Source organism: Ostrinia furnacalis, unplaced genomic scaffold, assembly GCF_004193835.3.
Source record: "Ostrinia furnacalis isolate ACB-3 unplaced genomic scaffold, ASM419383v2 OfSCF0188, whole genome shotgun sequence".
Lineage (NCBI taxonomy): Eukaryota > Metazoa > Arthropoda > Insecta > Lepidoptera > Crambidae > Ostrinia > Ostrinia furnacalis.
Window position 1 is genome coordinate 190020 of NW_021130427.1, and position 19659 is coordinate 209678.

The 19659-nt window shown below is 37.6% G+C and overlaps 1 protein-coding gene across 10 annotated transcripts in view; it reads left to right on the forward strand.

The window, feature by feature from the left end:
• Positions 1 to 298: 298 nt before the first annotated feature.
• PH (polyhomeotic) overlaps positions 299 to 19659 on the forward strand; it is a 56147-nt gene continuing 36786 nt past the window's right edge. For 7 of the 10 annotated variants that reach the window (XM_028306666.1, XM_028306675.1, XM_028306691.1 and 4 more), the window contains exons 1-9: positions 299 to 435; positions 5625 to 6288; positions 6826 to 7002; positions 7101 to 7265; positions 9463 to 9615; positions 13116 to 13241; positions 16134 to 16240; positions 17048 to 17195; positions 17987 to 18077. In XM_028306666.1, the coding sequence (XP_028162467.1) occupies positions 401 to 435; positions 5625 to 6288; positions 6826 to 7002; positions 7101 to 7265; positions 9463 to 9615; positions 13116 to 13241; positions 16134 to 16240; positions 17048 to 17195; positions 17987 to 18077 (1666 nt within the window). In that variant the 5' untranslated portion in view covers positions 299 to 400. Of the gene's footprint in view, positions 436 to 4909; positions 4998 to 5624; positions 6289 to 6825; positions 7003 to 7100; positions 7266 to 9462; positions 9616 to 13115; positions 13242 to 16133; positions 16241 to 17047; positions 17196 to 17986; positions 18078 to 19659 lie in introns of those variants that run through there. The other 3 variants (XM_028306730.1, XM_028306722.1, XM_028306739.1) reach the window with 3 other exon arrangements.

The window sequence follows — 19659 nt, forward strand, 5'->3', positions numbered from 1 at the left end:
GCGCCCTTTCGTGCCGTTCATGGCAACCGGTTTTGTTTGTGGAACGGTCATAAAATGAACCAACCAATGAGAGGTCCGGATTTGGGGCGGGCGTACCATTGGCGATGGCAGATAGAGAGCGCTGCCGAGGGGTAGTGCGGGGAATGGGTGCGGCACGCCGGCACCGCGCGCGTACAGTACAGTCGTGTTTCGCCACTCGAAAAGAAGGTTATTGTTACAATGAGTCTGGCGCTGGACTATCGATAAAGTGTGTTTGTATGTCGTTTTCGTCGATAATAAGTGTTGTGTTTACTTTCACTCGTGCGAATGTCTCGATCCTTACCTTTTTGTTTGTTTTTTCTTTTAATCACTGCCGCATGGGACGGCGCTTACGTTTCAGTTAACCCTTTATTTTGAAACGATGGAACGTTGTTCTTATGGTTTTTACACCAAAAGGTATTTTATGTTATTTTTTACTTTACGATTGCGATGTGAAGTGGGCGAGTGCGTCGCGTGTGGCTGCCTCTAGATAGTGGGCTAAGGTGGCTTGATATTAGAATGGATCACGAACAAACATCTGAATAGTGCGAAAACAAGTTTACTCAGAAGCTCTTAAATGAAAGAGAAAGGAACTTCTTAACGAAATGTAACACAGTCATTATTCATACTCCATGTAAACACAAACAGCACTGATAATTTTATATACTTTAAATTCATATGACATTTATTTTTTTTAATGCTAAGGGCTTGGTTATTATTATTATTGCAATGCTTCGGGGAAAAGCTGACAATGTGGGGCCCTCGCACCCGAGGGTCGACAGCCGAGGGGAGGGAGGGCGCCGTCTGTCTGCACACATGCAGAACCGGTTTGCGTTCCAACTCCCCTAGTGGGCTTTAATGCTCTCTTTCGCACGCCACACGCGTCTCTATATTGCCCTCTCTTTCGCACCTTTTCATTATTTTTTTTGCTTCCCCTTGTGAGTTGTGAAATAATGCCCGACGAACCGTTTTTTTATTTAGGTATCTGTCCTTAAAATAGGTGTTACTTTTATTTCTCTAGAAAATATGGTAAGTAAGAACTCGAACAAGAAACTAATGTAGGTTGAATGAGTTTGCAAATAATACTTCAGCTTTTTTCCTTACTTACTCATGCTCACCTGTCTTACAATAATAGGACACCATAAATGTATGCGTAAATTATAATTCTGTAGGTATACCTATTGAAAAGTATTTTTAGGTGGTTTTAAAATAACTTGATTGGATTTGCATGTATGGTAGTAATTAATAATGTAGGTAATCTATATAAGCTTTAAGGCCTTCTATTCATTAGAAATATTGAAAGCTTTTCCTTTTATGAATAGTTTTTCAAGAATTTTTATTAAAGCCATAACTAACGATAACGAAACGAAGGGTAAGAAGACATGTCAATTTACCCTTCATAAAACATAATAAAATTAACCTACTTTTGTTATATTTTAAAATTTAGTACTTATTCTGGACCTCAGTAGCAAAGTCAAAGCTTTTATTCAGTTCTTAGGCCCTTTCCAAGGTGCTTTAAATACACGACCCAAATATAGCTTGCCCTACCCCTCCACCACTTCAGGAGAACATAATTATGGGCTGGTGCTGAGAAGAAGTGGAGGAAGAAACTCAGTCACCTTTGTTCAAACAGTGGGTCTAGAGCTAGACAAGTGGCACTTTTTGATCGAATCGAAAATCGAATCCGTTCGACATTCCATACAAAGGCTTTTCAACTATGTTTTGACCTAAATATACATTTGGCATCTTTCAACTGCAGCGTTTATCCTTGCGAAATATTGTATACATTTTTCTATGTATCTACACTGACATACCTATACTGACATCTCTGTTTAACTCATAAAAAAATGTAATAGTTAGGTATGTGAGTACCTACCTAAACCTTTAGTACAAAGAAATTTTCTTGTTTCCTACCTCTTGCTTGCACTCATAGTCATTTATGAGCCACTTACAGGCACAAGCATTCATGGCTGCAATTATGACGACTCGCAGTTATTTAGTTTCAAACAAAGTACTACCACAAACTACGTAACTTAGGTAGATTATTATTGTAATATTTTAAACGGCTAGACTATAATCAGTAAAAAATAGTTAAAACATCTAGTTCAATAGCTAATTATTAATTAATTACATACCTATTGTATGTTACTACTATTGCAGTAAATTAAATAAGCTAGATGGTAAGTCACCGAGATCTAGATCTTTAGATCTTAGCTGGATAACGACTAGTTACAAAAAATGAGACAACTAGTTACTATCTGAGCTAATATTCTGATATGTGAATAATATAGGTACCATTTTGTTTTGCTCTTATGTTCATTTGTGTTGTTTTTATATCAGGTACCAAATAAATATTTCTTTCTTTCTTTCAAAACATACAAGTGGTTCAAAATAGTCATTTTTTGGCACCTCTGGATGGCAGGACTAGTAATAAAAACATTACAATAAAAGTCACTTAGGGTAATTGCGCCGGTTTTCCGTCCAGCTCCTGTTTTCATCCATTTGACCGACTTGCCACAAACAAATACGGAAAGTTAGAATACAAACCTAACTTTCCGTGCAAGTTTGGACTTGTTACAATCTATAATATCTAAGTAACAGTTCTGCCTGCATGAAAATGTAATTTGACAAGTAAAAACTCCAAAAAAAATCTACGGAAGTTGCTACTGCACACAGGTGAATGGAAAACGTCGTCAAGTTAGAAAAAAAACGTGCCGGTAGGGAACTTTCATGGTATGTTTAATTACTGTTTTAGCTACTTTACGTAATGTTTTTGGCATGTATGTCTAATTATTAGCATAATAAACACTATTTTAAGGGTTTATTAAAGTTTTTGTATAGAAATCTTAGATAATTAAGTGGACTAATACGAGCATAACAATTTTGCAAGATTTTGGTTTTCGTCCACGTGGACGGAAACCCTGACACCTAGTTAATATTTTTAATAATCATTTTACTTCAATGAACCTACAAAATACAATATTTTTTCTTCCAATATGATCTTTATTGCTATTATATTAATAACAGTGATAAACCCATAAAAACCGTTAAAAAGATGTGGACGAAAACAAAAAACAGCTTTAAACGTTGTTGTGTTTTCGTCCATGACGTCATGAGCAAGCACTGGGGTGGACGAAAACCAAAATTAGCTATTCCTGTAGATTAGTTTTCGTCCATTATTTTGTCCTTCGACCTATTGCAATATTTTCCCAAATTTAGGTAAGAAACTTATTTAAATCTTTTTTATATCATTTGAAAGCTAACAAAATTACCTTTCAAATGATATACCACAATCCATAGTTACTGTATTGTAGAATTGGTTTTAAGTTAATAATTCAACTGCACTCTTTTTTCTACACAGTGGTCGAAAACTAGCTTACACTAGGACGAAAACTGATTTTTTTGGACGAAAACTAGTGAAATCGCCTCTTTTGCATAAAATATTTTTTATAAAAAAACCCGTGGTATTTACTTATTGTCATATAATATTAACGTAAAGTAGACTATAATAAGGACTAAAATGACATTATGTATGGTACATATGAGTAAGGGTATTTTAAGATATTCATTTCGCATCACAAAGTTGGCAACTCCGCTAATTGGACGAAAACTAGCGCACTTACCCTACGTCATTATCCCAACTATAATAATATTATAAATGCGAAAGTAACTCTGTCTGTCTGTCTGTCTGTCTGTCTGTTACGCTTTCCCGCTTAAACCTCGCAACCGATTTTGATGAAATTAGGCATAGAGATAGTTTGAGTCCCGGGAAAGAACATAGGATAGTTTTTATCCCGGTTTTTGAAACAGGGACGCGCGCGATAAAGTTTTTCTGTGACAGACAAAATTCCACGCGGGCGAAGCCGCGGGCGGAAAGCTAGTTTTTTATAAGTCTAAATTTTTCAGTAGGTACTTACCGGTAATGGCTTCAATTATTGTTCCTCAGCTCATTCAAGATTATTCAGCTGTAGGTACTCAAATGTTAACAATAATAACTGTTTTTTTCTATTATTAATAAAACAATTAACGTTGCCTATTATTTTTTTAGCTAACAAAGGTTTTGTTAGTATCAAAATTGAAATTTCTTTAAAATCTAAAGCTGTTTATTTTTTAATCAGGTAAATAGTAACACAATAATCAGGTAATATAAAGCTAACTACAATATTTATACAAAAATTAAATAATTATTTTAATTTTAGGCTGATAACAATGACAGTTGAACCACAAGTTGAACTAGCTCGACAAACGCCATCTGTATTGAGTTTAATCTCATCTGTAATGCGTGTTTTGCCATACACAATCAACAAATTTTGTTTTCTATGACTAAAATTCTATATAGTAAGAGTACTTTCCCCCCTAGTGGCATTACAAAATTCCACCCTATACGAGTATTGTAGTATTATAGTGGTTAATGGGTTTGTTATTTCCGGAAACAAAAAGAAAAGTCTTAAATGGCGGCAGAAAAAAAGAACTTTATTGTGTTAAAACAATCCTGTCCAATATTTATATTACATAATTTTATTATATTATCCGCCGAATAAAATATCAGCAGGACAGATTTGATATTTTCATCTCAGTTCGAAGAACAGTACCTATGGTTTTAGTATCTTTGATATGTCGCACCATAGACAATATACAACACAATAATTTGACAGTAAAAAAAACAACTGTCAACTTACTAGTGACAGTTCAACTACATCCGGATTTGTGTTTGGTTTTGGTGTTATTATTTTTAGAATTTTAAGCGTTTTTGAGTTAGCTTAGCTTTAATTAAATCCACATTTAAGTTTTAACCAAGTGAGATTATAGAGCAATATAATATTTTACAGTCAATAACTTTTAATGCCTATCGTGGTTACTTACCTGTTAATGGTACCAAATTACCGTCACTGTATTTTTATACGGTTTTTACTATTTACACATTTTGTAGATTAATTAACACGATTATCATCAAACCTAATGGCAGGTTATTATTCCAGGTACATTATATAAATTGGTGATGTGTTCTTCAACTGTATAAACCTACTTTAGAAAGTAGTCAACTTGTAACACTGTCTGATTTCTTTGCTGGTTTCGTTAGTGCTAATTCTTCAGTTTGCTTAAGTGAACGATAGAAAATCAATTGTCTCCAGTCGCCGGCGGCTGGGCGGTAATTGAGGCGCGCACTTACATTGACTTATCCAATCAAGTTACAAGTGCATGCTGTGCCACATCAGTGCACTTTCATCATATTGTATAATATTATTAACTATATCAGAATTATACTGTATGTATAACATAACATGCATAGTCAAGTGCAAGCATTTGAAGCTCTATGAATATTTCTTTATTCTAGTGTTGATGAGTAACTGTTATATGAAATAAAAGTCTATGGTTGAATAAGCATTAAATAGATAATTATAAGTTACACAACAACACATTACTTAACCTCTTAATAATATTAGTATGCCTTAACATACCTATTGCGTTATGTTTTAATTATTGTGATAATGTTTAATAAGGTACCTGCTCACAATATTTAAATATAAAATAATTTCTGTGTGTGGATAAACTTCAAGGTTCTGTCTAAGCACTGATATTTTGAAGGTACATTTCATTTGTTTCAGGTCTGAAATTCTAGATAATATACAAAAGAAAAAAGAACAGGAAAAAGAGCCACAGAGCCCCAGTTACCAACAACAATTGGGGAAACCTGCTGAAAAGTCAATTCATTCTGCAGAACAGAATGCTAATGTCCCAGTGACACAGCATGTGCCTGCTCAGCAACTGCTCTCTCCGAATGCTCCAGGCCAACCTGCGCAAGCAAAAGATGACCCTAAAGATAAGGCATTAAAAGTCACCAATTCAACCACTATAACGTTAATTGAGAACAGTAACCTCAATGGTGAAAAGGATAAAGACAGTAACTATCCTAAAAACTACTTTACTTTAGAGCCTAAGGGTGACAAGAAAGATGAATGTAATAAAAATAGTATTACGATAACTAGGACTGTGCCCAAACAATCACCTGGTGGTGGTCAGGCAGATAAGCCGAAGGCACCGTCAAAACCTGTTAAACGGCCACTGCAGTGTTTAGAAACACTCGCAGAAAAGGCTGGTATAACATTTGAGGATAAGTACGAAGCTGCAAATACTCTTTTGGCTTTGGATAAGCAGAATAATACTTATCGGAGGCCTGAGATTAAACAGCCAAAGCTAGAGCCTGATAACCACAGCACAGGGGAGGAATATAGATACAGGAATCAAAAAGAAGAAGATGACAAGTTACAGGTAGGTTATCTTTGTTATAGTTCACTATACATAATATTTAAGTATAGAATTTGTTGCTTACTCAATGATAGAATAAATGAAAGAACAAGTTTTAAAGAAAATTGTCTAGTTGTATGTAGTTTGAAAGAAAATGATAACTATGAATTATTATTAATATGAAAACGATATTTATTATTAGTCACTGTTTTTAACTTGTGACTACATACATGATGTCCTTTAAGTATGGATTAACACAAATAATAAAATTTATTCTACACTTCACATGCCACAACTTACCCCAAGAGGAGGAAAATAAAATCTTACAACAAATATTGCAAATTCTCACCAGTAATCAGCCAATTATTATGGGTCATTATTATGACATTTTTGTTTTGAGAATTTGAATGTTTGTGGATAGTTTTTGAATTTGATTTGAGCAGTAGAATCAGTAGTTTTTTTATCCATACTTAAACTGACAAATATTACTATTTTTTAATTGCTTTCAATGTTAATTTGAATGTAGTCCATCCTGTATACTAATGCCGTTTCCTGCATCAGATCCAACAGCAAATAATCCAGCAGCAGCAGCAGCAACAGTTGCAGCAGTTACAGCACCAGCAGCTGCAGCAGTTGCAACAGCAGCAGTTACAGCAGCTCCAACAGCACGCGCTACAGAGACAGCACCACCAGGCCATACAGCAGCATATAAAGAACCAGCAGGATCAGCAGGAGTTGGTAAGTATCACATGCAATACACATTTGAATAACAATTGAAAATAATACTTAATTGTTTTACTAATGTGCGAGAAAATAAAGTTTCCTTTCAAAAATAGTTGCAGAAGCAATTCCAGCAGCAACAACAACAACAGCAACAACAACAGCAGCAGCAACAACAACAGCAACAACAACAGCAGCAACAACAACAACAACAGCAGCAACAACAAAAAGCCGATATACAGTCTCAACAGCAAGACCTTCAACAGCAGAAGTTTCTACAGGTTAAAGTACAAATATTTTTGTTTTGTATAATAAACCATAGCTGTTAACGTTAATTTGACAATCACTGTTGCGTGGTTAAAGGTTATTAAAGATTATATTGCCTGCATTGAAATTCTATTAATTACAATGCTAAACATTTAAGGCATTTCTTTTTACAACAGGAGCAGATAATTAGATTAATGTCTTCGTAATTAGAAACATGTTAGTATGATTAATTTCGGCCGATTGCATGTGTCTTCATGCGCCGGACCATTGTCTATCGTCGGTCCAAATAGGGATAAGTTGAATGAAATGTATTATGAAGTATACTGCCCCACAGCACGGTAATACTATCTATACAGTATTCCAACTCAGCCATATTTTTGAAATAAATGTCAACAGCCCCGCGGTACGTCACGGTATGACAACATGCGATAGGGCTGCTCACCTATAGTACCCATTCAAATTACATCTGTCTACTTAGAATTTCTATCTAGTTTTGTGATTGTAATTTTTTTTTTATTAGACAAACAAAATACTTTGTGAATGGAATAGGATAAAAATGCGTGTTGTTTTGTGATTAGTAGATTTAATTTAAAAAAATATGCTAAAATAATTTTGAATCTACTAATTATAATGAGTACTTAATGACCTGTTACTTTAATTTCAGGCTGGCGAAGTCGTGGGCCAAAGCTGGTTTTATACAATATAATTTTCATTTCAAACCAAACTGACTGAAAATGTCAATTTCTGACAGTTAATGACTAGTTTTTGACAAATTTGATCGTTTAAGACGGTCAGTCAAATTCAATCACCTTAGTCATTTTCAACACTAGGCCATCGATGTCCGTTCGGCACATTCGCGACACCCCTAACTTTTGGATCTCAACCACGTCCCGTGATTTGAAATTCGAAGGAAAACTCGCGTTTCGTCGGTTTATATGAAGTCACAATACTGTATGATATTATTACCGTGGCACGGTAATAATATCATACAGTATTGTGACTTCATATAAACCGACGAAACGCGAGTTTTCCTTCGAATTTCAAATCACGGGACGTGGTTGAGATCCAAAAGTTAGGGGTGTCGCGAATGTGCCGAACGGACATCGATGGCCTAGTGTTGAAAATGACTAAGGTGATTGAATTTGACTGACCGTCTTAAACGATCAAATTTGTCAAAAACTAGTCATTAACTGTCAGAAATTGACATTTTCAGTCAGTTTGGTTTGAAATGAAAATTATATTGTATAAAACCAGCTTTGGCCCACGACTTCGCCAGCCTGAAATTAAAGTAACAGGTCATTAAGTACTCATTATAATTAGTAGATTCAAAATTATTTTAGCATATTTTTTAAAATTAAATCTACTAATCACAAAACAACACGCATTTTTATCCTATTCCATTCACAAAGTATTTTGTTTGTCTAATAAAAAAAAAATTACAATCACAAAACTAGATAGAAATTCTAAGTAGACAGATGTAATTTGAATGGGTACTATAGGTGAGCAGCCCTATCGCATGTTGTCATACCGTGACGTACCGCGGGGCTGTTGACATTTATTTCAAAAATATGGCTGAGTTGGAATACTGTATAGATAGTATTACCGTGACCACGTCCCGTGATTTGAAATTCGAAGGAAAACTCGCGTTTCGTCGGTTTATATGAAGTCACAATACTGTATGATATTATTACCGTGCCCACAGGCTATTATAGGTCTACTCATAAGTGAGTCTGTGCCCGAGGTATGGAAGCGGCACGGGAGGGGTGACATCTAAAACATATGACATGACAGAGCATGCAAAGCAGGGTACTCATCTAGCCGTTTAGCATGTAACTTATCAGATACTGTATCAAGTGAGTACATAGGCACGAGCCCGCTGCGAGCTACTCGCGCGTGGCTCGCAGGGAGATAGTAGCGGCCCGCCGAGTGGCAGTATCACTGCGAGCACAAAAGCGGCTCGCAGTAGGATTCAGAAGCTCGCAGCCAGATACACGATGACCGTGGACGGGCCGTACTCACTTGAAGGTTGGTTACGTTACATGCTACGTTACGTGCTACATGGCAGGTGGGTACCCTGCCCAAGTCCGAAGCACAGACCTACCTGAAGTCTTGCTGTCGTTTGACGTCACAAAAACACGCTCCCGTGCCGCTCCCATACCGCAGGCACTGACTCAGATATGTGCTAGATCTATAACAAATTATTCCGATTAGGTGGTGAACAATCAGCCGGTTCACACTCAGCAGTTTAACGTGCCCGGTATCGGAGAGATCAACCTGAGTTTCTTGGCGTCACCACAGAGTAACGTCAACCTACTGTTCGATAAGAACTCGAAGACTGGCATGAGCGGAGAGATCAAACCACAAGTGAGTTGCGTACGCGTCATCAACATCATCATCTTAGTCTGCAGGAGCATGACCTCTAAACCAGAGGCAAATTAAGGATTTGGCCAATACATTCCATAGCCAGACGCGTTGGGGAGGCATGGGATTGCGTATGCATGCCGCGCATTTACTGATCATTATTATTGTCATTGTCATTATTTAATACTAACATTTAGGATTCAATCCTCATTTCGTCATTTTAGGTAGATTTCTAATAATTCCTTTAATAGTGATTTCATCTTTTGTTGAAGAAATATTTCTCCTAATATTTCTAGGCGGTGTGTCATCACTGTCGTGTGTTGATTTTTTCTCGTATAGGCAGAATATTTCATACTACACGAAAAACTATTTATTTTTTACATTACTTAATGAAATACCTTTTTTTCTTATATTGCTTGTAAACTATTAAAATCTCAATCAAAATCACAGTTTTTTTTACCGCAAGTTTCTTTTGAAAATACAAAAAATGTGCGTGCGTAAATCGTCTTGGTAAATAATAACAATTTGCGCGAAAACTTCAAGAGAAAAATAATTGAGAGTTGAATAAAGAAGCGTGGTGCGGTGAACAAGCTTCGCCGTGTGTAGCTCCAACAAAAAGTATGCACGCTATTTGGACTACATCACCCATGACGGTAATTCGTCAATTTTCGTTAGCGGTAAAACGTTACAGATCGCGGGAGAAATCCGTAAGCTCTTGTCAATAATTGCATTTCGAAAACTCGCCCCGCCCCTCTCCGCCGGAGGGTTGATATGAAATACTCGGATAGGGCAGCTGTCGTGTGGTGTGGGTTCGCGTTACGGTGAAACAGTTCGCGTTGCAACAAGAGACCCCACTTCCTTTCACTTCTTATCGACTTCATTTTGTTGCCTCCGTTTAATAATAAAAACAATTGAAAAAGATACACGTGGGTACGTTCCACTTACTTTGACCGCCCATAATAAATCGATTTAAACTTTAATGAGCTGTGTCTTTAATGATTAGTGTTCAAAAGAAGTACCTATATTATAATTAATTATTTTACTAATTACATGCACTTTTCGTTTCGGAATCGTAATGATGTATTATGGTTAAGCCGTGCATCAAATTGTAGACTAATCAATTGTTTAATTATCAAATTAGAAAAACATGCTTGTTATTAATTATACGTAATGCCGTAGTTACCTACAATAACAACAACCGGGCTATTTATTACTGTAGTAGATTAAGCTCGACTCAATTAATAAAATATTGACTGTCAGTATACTAAGGTAGTTCGCTAGTGACACATGTTTGATATGATATTTGTTTTTGTAATAGTACTAATTGAATTTGTGTTTTGTGATCCAAATGTCGAATCTTAAGTTGATGGAGTCTTATTTAGTGGTAAAATTACACTAATTAATTACATCCTTAATTACTAGTTACACAGTTTCTGTGAAAGTATTCGTTACAAGTGTTCTTAAGGTAACGACGTCATACAGAAAAGCCATTCAAACTGAATGTTGATATTTCCCATTTAGAACCAACGTATTAATGTAACATTTGTGTTTGTATCTTTGTGTGATAATTAAAGTTGTTACGCATTATGTATTAAATAGGAGGCAATGGTATGTTAGATGAATTAAAAGAGTTTATTCGTTACGACTAGCCGTTCACTTAGCTGTGTGTTAACGGGTAAAATTTTGACTGCGATGTGGTTTATTGAAGCTCCGTTGTCATTCTCAAAGACGATACTACTCGATCACTTTGCGAACCCTCGGGCTCTTTCAAATTAGACGTTTAGAGCAGGCTGTAAGTCGTGCGCTAGCAAGACCGCGCACTAACTTGGTTGTCATATTTCCAACGCAGTTGTGAATGTTGTCATACATTTCTCCGTATGCGATCCTTCAAACGGATGACTGACGTCCGCCACAAAAGGTCTTATACGTAAGCGCCCTTATTCACATTCTTCGCATACATCTGTCACTCAAATTGTGAAAAGAATTCTCTCCGCTATTCCCTTTGCTATAAGCGCTATGCTAAAAAACAAACGTTTTTTTTCGTAACTCCCTGTTCTTTTTCACAGTCCTCAAGTGGAAACCCAGCCTTAGGCTTCTATTACTCTAACCGGTGGTTCCGTTTTATTAAATAAACGTCGTTCTAGTGCAACTTTATTGCTTTGTTGTGTAGACAGTTCGTGCAAGCCGTCACCGGTTAAAAGGTTATCCTTAACATACTATAATACGCGGCATTTATACGTTGTGTGCATGCGGTCGGTCGTAGACTGCTCCCAATTTAGCTATGTAAATGCGCCGACGGCCCTCAAGGCTGGGGTTGGCATCCCTAACATAGTAACTACTAACCTATAACTAGAAACCTATACGGTAGCTATATTCCATGATTGGGGTGGTTTACTGACATGACTTGTTTGTTTTTGCTCTGGCAATACTTTATTGTATTAAATGTTTTAGATATTGGTTGCAATTAACGATTCGTATATTTTTAATTTTTATTGTTCTTATGAGATATCTTGAGGTCTTTAACCGAATGTTTAAAAAGAAGTGATTCAAATATTTAGCTGACGTTTTGGCAACAAACGTTATCGTAAGTGTCTCACACATCTCCTGTCCCGGCAATAATTAATACAGATTTTTGGATTTCTAATTATGAATCCAACTTCTTTAAATTCATATAATACAGGCATAACCTTTTGTGAATTGATATTAAATAAATGAATACTAATTTCTGATTTATTTTATGCTAAAGAAGCGTGTCGGATTATTATATATCAACACGCAAACTTATTACATTGTGTAAACCTTCCTTTACAAATTACTTACATTAATTTCACGACATTCAGAGCTCATTATTGACATCGTCATAATATTGTGAATTAGAATGTGAATTATAAGACACATTAACAAATAAACAATTAAACCATGATACCGGCAAGAGCTTGTACACTTGTACTCATTATACTAACATTTGTCCCTCGCAGTACCACACCTCGAGTATCACACCCGCATTTGCAGCTGGCGTCAAGAAAGTAGGATTTCTGTTACTAATAAATCAAACTGTGTCCGACTGTCCACTTAGCGTTGCTCCATAGACTGTCGACGGGGTGGCAACGTAGCGTTTGCGTCGCTGCATCGCTGCCGTCGATATAGTTTTTGTATGTAAAGTGGGTCTATGCTAGACAAGCCGAGCACGAGGTACTCGCGGTGTCAATGTGGACGTACAACGAGCCTACAACAATCACTCTTTTCCAATATAGCAGAGCGCCATTGTTCGATCTGTGTTCGTCAAAAAACCGATACACACATGAGCGAGAGAGTATGTCGGTCCACAATACACGAATGTTTGCTCGGCTCGTGCGCCGCTCGTGCTCGGCTCGTCTAGCGTAAGACACAGCAAGCGTATAACGACGAATACTCGTCTAAAAAGCGACGCTACGGGGACAGTAGACCTTAAGAACAAAAGTGTCACAAGAAGCGGGTTCATTATGTGTTGTCCGTTGTTGTAGATCGTAGACGGACAAACTCAAGTGGTGCAGCAGCAGATGAGCATGGCCCAGCACGACGCTGGCCAGCAGCATCACCAGACCGTCACTGTGGTTTCCTCAATGCCTAGCAGCATGACGCCTCATCAGGTAAATTCAGTTTTTTTACGCATAACAAGGCAGATTTGACCACAATCGCACCTGGTGTTAAGTGGCATGCAGTCTAGGATGGTCTCAGATCATAGAAGGGAATAGATGTGAAACGGGGGCGTGGCGCGTGTCTCCGCGATATGCCCAGAAACGAACATCGCCCGCGACGCCAGGTTAGTCGCGATTCAGTCGTACTGAGGAAATGTTCTCCGATATTGTTGGATAATGTGTCGTAACGTGCAATAACATAAGTGAAACGAAGAACTACAGGAACAATGAAGTCATTTACCACATGTAAGTATTGCAAATCCATTGGTATTTTGCTTATAAATAAAAAAAACTAAACATTTTTACGAACGAATTCAGTGCCGTGACATTTACTGCGATATCGAAATTAGTGGTGATAAAAATTCAAACACGTTGTACATTGACGATTTAGTTAGCAACCACTTTATGTCATGCGTAACTACTGCGCAATGTATTTTATTTCTTCCGATATCCACTGACGCGTGAAAATACACAGTACGGCCGCATGTGCCGGTCGTAACATAGTGCAGGGCTCGTGTTCTAATACGGTTTCCTATTATCGATAAATAGAAGTAAATTATTATTTTCTATTTTCTAATTTTGAATGAAAAAATCATGAGTTGCTTGCGATTTTTAAGTTTTTACAAAAACAATAACAATAGTAGAAGGGATTAGTAACTGTCAACTATGTAATTACTATAAGAGCTAGTTGAAAGCCTAATATAGGCATTATTTTTGATAAACATAGGCGGTACGAATTTCGCCATAATTAAAAAGTTAATGCGCGATAGTAGTTAATAATAATTACAGTGATCCTGTTATTATTATTAAAGTAAATAATAATATATTACCAATATTGTAAATACTGGTAAAAATCGCAAGTACCTACTTAACCCATGACTTTTCATACAAACTTTGTCAGTCTATAACTTCTATACTCCATCGATAACGACATTGAGCTTTGGTTGGGGTAAATTAATATAAGGTAACTTCATTTAGTCCCAATAATTGATTCTGAGTTTTTCGTCCATACAAAATGGAACTGACTCCTTTATGCAAAAATCGTTAAAGAACATAATAATAACGTATAATAATAAAAAGGTTTTCATACAAGCATTTCTTAAACCAATTTCGAGCCTTGCCCCCAGGATTTAAAGTATCGATATCTTATCGACTCCATTTTATCTTTCTTCTCTCTAATTGCTTTTTTCAAAGTGTGCGTCACGTCACGCGGCCATTGATTGGCCATAAGGCACGCCTTCTGGCCAATCACAGCACTTTTAAGCCGGTTGCACATGTTGTCGTAGACTCTCAGTCGCTTTGTTTTTACACAGTTGAATGTGTGTGTGGGAGCTGTGGTGGGGGAAATGTGGGGACACTGGTTCTCGTTGTAGATACGCGCGACTTCATATCTATTCTCTTTCTATGATCTGAGAGGATGGTACATATCTGCCCTGTGTGCTTCACTCTCGCCTTGAAAAGGCCCGGATTATAGTCATCGGGAAAGACAGCAGCAGGCAACGAATTCCAGTCCCTAGCTGTTCGCATTACAAAAGAGTCATCGAAACGCTTAATGCGAGCTGGCATTTTAAAATCAATAGTGACGTTTCGGTATGGCTCCAGCAGAGTTTAGGGCACCATCATCAAAGTAGGGCTTCGTGAAGTGCGCTTAAAACTGATAGTCCAACGGTCTTAATTTTCGGTTGACTCGAGGGTACCTAGTTCGATTCCTGGACTGTAGTGGTGAACCCACTCCTACCACAATATTTAGCTTAGTTGGAGGGGTTAACGGAAATATTAGCAATGTGTACAGCATCACATTTCAACACCTGTCGGGTCACACGAAAATTGCTTTTCTTAATTATTTTTTTAACAAAATGCGTAATTACTTTGCTCATGCTTGTAGCCAATGTAACAGGTAGGTACTTAAGTACTTTAGCCAATGTAAATCATACATATTGGGATTCCAATGCCAAAAAAACGTCTTCTACTTTGACGAAGAGGCGAAGTCAGCAGGTGGATTAATATTTGGGAGATAGCAAGAGGTTTTCTGAACCCATAAACCAGTTCTTTCCACTTTTGATACACAAATTATTATGCCTACACAAATGAATTACGTAATTCAATGTTGCCAACCAAGCCAAACCTGTTGGACGCCATACAATGAGGGTATCCGGGTTTTTTGTCGACTAGGGTAGCGCCATTATGGCACGTGCTGAAATCTTTTTGAGATGTGGCGTAGACTGTGCACGTCAGGTCACTTTTAAAAGCAAGCAGTATGACATTTGAATTTAGTTGGTTCGTTATTGATGAAAGAGCGAAAGCTATTCTTCCTAATCGTAAAACTAAGATATGAATGACCACAGCTGCAGTCCGCTGTCAGTAAACAGAGTCACACACTGCACTCCAAGTGAAGTATTACAATAGGTTTAACGAATTAAAGTCTGTATTATAAAACAATGTTCAAAATTATGAAACTGCCACTTGTGATTGTCTAAATATTCAAATTCTACCAACCACAGGCCTCAATCAATCTATGTTGAACGAAATCCAGCTTCTTTCTGTAAAACTCATAGTCAACAGACAGTTCATAATAAAACTCTCATGAAACTCATTTTATTTTTGCAAGTAGGTCTTAAAAAAGCACCTTTACGTCACGGTATCATCCGTACCACTGCTTTTGGACAATAAATGGGCCAGTGCTGAGAAGAAGCAGCATGAAACTCATACCCGTTTTCACCGTCAACGGTCAATCCCTAATTTTTAAGTGACTCATTTGAAAACAAAAGTGAAAACGGGCATCAGTCATTAATCAATCTTTAAGTCGTTGTGGTCGATATATCCTGAGTGTTGACTACGTTTCAGGTCCAACAGCAGCAGCAAGCGGGTGGTATCCAGCAGCAGGCGGGAGTGACCACCATGCCGCCGCTGCAGAGCCTGCCCCCTAACACCCAGCACCCCCAACAGATCAGGTAAGACCCATGGCCACGGCTGCACGCGGAGTTTGGCTCTGATCTAAAGTCTGGTCCGGGAGCACGTAGAATTTTGTCCAATGACCCCAAGCTACCCATCCTTATCGCTCGCGCGTAATTATGTTGCTGTGGCGCTCGCACACTCACTGCGGGCGCCCGTCCCACAGTCGCGACAGCAATATAATTACGCGCGAGCGATAAGGATGGGTAGCTTGGGGTCATTGGACAAAATTCTACGTGCTCTCGGACCAGACTATAGATTGCTATACACGTAGAGATAAAACGTTCAAATAACGATAATTTGGAAGTTAAAAAACAGTTATCTATTGCTATAAGCTCTGCGCCAAGCTCCGCGTTGTTAGACATAAATAAAGCTATTATGACCTGATATCATGTCTAAGAAACGACCCAGTCTAATAAAAACTATCATGTGACGCTCGATGATGCCCGGCGGAAGCGTGAACTTGAAATTGAAAATGTTTCACACAACCTGCAGTTCTGAATCGAATCACAGACGCGTGCAAGTAATACAACAGAGTCCAATTCAATTAATAAACACAATAATCACCTACCGTGGCCCGTAGACGCCTGAGCGGGCGCAAGCGTCGGGCTGGTCAATCGAAAATGAACTTTTTCCACATAACCCGCAGTGCCGAATGGGGTCACAGTCGCGTGCAGGTCATCCAGTAGTGTCGTCAATGCAATCAAAACAAAAAACGATCGACTATGCGACGCCCGTGGTCGCCTATTCGGGCGCAAGCGTCGGGCGTGTCTATATAAAATGAACTTTTTCCACATAACCCGCAGTGCCGAATGGGGTCACAGTCGCGTGCAGGTGATCCAGCAGCCGCTGCAGAACAGCACGTACCTGCAGCAGCTGTACAACACGCAGGGCCCGCTGCTTATGCCCGGCAACATCGCGCTGCATCCCGGCATCAACTCGCAGCAGATTCAGGTGAGAAACGCTTTTACAACTTCAATAACACTACTTAGAAAGTCCTTTTCGTACGTAATTCATTACTAGTATTACAACACAGTCGCCACAAACAATTTGAGTGTCAAAACTCCCAACAAATGTGCCTTATGTTTACGTTTTATGTTTGTCATCTACAATTTTGACGACGGCCTAGTGGTACATCTGCTCCTCTTGCTAGCTGGCAATAAATTAAAGGTTGTGATAGCAATCACGTCTTTTACCAATACATACCTTAGTTCTGGATAACCTGTGCTTGAATTCTTAGTGGCATCTACATGTTGCTTAAAATACCAGTTTATAATATCCAAAAGTTGCATGAAACGCAACATAATCGGCTAGGGAACATTGCCGCTAAAGTTTTTATAGGTGAAGGTGACATTACTCCAAACGGATGAGAATAACGCCCGTATTCACAAACATTACTATGAGCTCTCACAGTGCGCGTGGACGCACAGGGTGACATATGAACCAATCACAGAGCTCTATTCAACGCTGTGCGTTCGATTTGCTGCTTCACTTTAGCAAGCATCTTTGTGAATACGGGCGTAAGTCGATAAGACAATTTTGAAATCGAAACAAAACCTTTTATAATATGATACATTAAAAAAATGCTTAATAGTCATTAATGAGTAACCATAAATTAATGTGCAATAATTCATTCCACACCCCTTGCTCCATAATCGTTGAGCAATAAATAAAAATCAATTAACGTCTCCTAATAATAAATTGAATGGCTTTCTCCGTTTTTAATTTAACGCCGTCGTGTCTAGGTGATCGCCGCTGGCAAGCCGTTCCAGGGCAGCCAGTTGGCGCCACACATGCTCACTACTCAGGGGAAACAGGTTCTCCAAGGTCAGGCTGGTGAGTGAAAGTTATTTGTTACTCAACAACTCAACATCCATTTGTTAACTTTAACTATTGCTATCCCTAATAGTGTTTTGAGACATAACACAATAATGTGACTGTCTGATTTGTTTCATATAACAATGTAAAGTAGCACCGTAATGTCATATACTAATATTTTGTGGCTTTGGAAATAATATGATTACTATAGGGAATATGCATCGATTTAAGTTAATAATTATGTATAAAATAGAATTTCTGAAAAACTAGTATTGAAATCGGACTGGAAACAAAAAAGTTGCAAGTGTTTAAAATTTGTATGGAAATAGCTGAGCGTGACGTCAAATGTCACCCGCTCATAGTAATTTGAATGGGACTCTGCGTGGCGTTCTAACATAACCGCCGACGTCATGAGATCTCTAACGTTTATATCTTAGGTATTTTTGTTAAAGAAACACACTGATTGATTTGATGCCAAGGCTACTGAAATGTGAGAAATAAAAAAATCTTGCATATTCCCTATTTAAATACATATTAAGATTACACCCGTTTGTCATTTAAATGAGAATGAACTACATTAAATAACTACACAATTCAGACATAAGTACTACATTTAGCGATAAATTGCTAAGTTATTAATTTGGCTTTGCGCTACAAGGATTTGTTATTTGCGGTACTAATCCTGCGGACTAGTTTTGTATACATACTAGAAATCTATCTGCTAATTACACTATTTTATATTTTACTATCTTTAATGTATATTAAAGCAGATATAACAGATTAAGTACGGGTTAATATGTACGACCCATTATTTATCCATGAATACTTCACTTATTAAGCAAAGCAAATTCGATGACGCATAGAATTTGTATGAATTAAAGAAACCTGATGTAAGTGGGAGAGGGCTCCCTCCCACCTACATCGTAACAAATGTAGTTTTTATATACAGCTTATAACATCAGAAAACATACTTCAACAATAGTTGCAGGACGCGTTTTTCACATACACAATAAGCTTACAGAACTGCGTTTAGTTCCGCACATTAGACCCACATAAGACACTAATCAGTTCTCGCCGTGACCCGCCCGTAGCATTATTTTGTACTACCCTCGCTAGAAATGCGAATAAGAATTTCTACACTATTTAGTTTTGCAGTAAATTTTACAGGTCTCACTACCTATCAGGAGCAAGGTTTATACATTTTAAAACTGAATTATTTTTGTTAAAAGTCTCGTGATTGAACGAATGTGAATGTAATATTATTTCGGGATTTTTTTTAAATTTCTTAATTTATTTTGTGTATATTTAATTGGCGTTTCGACTGAGTCTATGAAGCTTTTTATTTGGATAAATCATTTTATTTATAGAAAACACGCAAACGATGCTTCTTAAGGATCTGTTACGTCTTTTCATCGTAAGCGCAGCTTGTTATTGTTTCGGCTTTCGACGCATTTAGTCTAGACGCGTCGCGTGCGCTCGTCACGCGGCCCGTGGCCGGCGCACGCGATCACCTCATTCTTTATCATGCTGCCTTAATCGAGTAGCCTCAAGGGGACTACACATTAAAATATTTTGCTGAATCTAATTTATACACATCCAT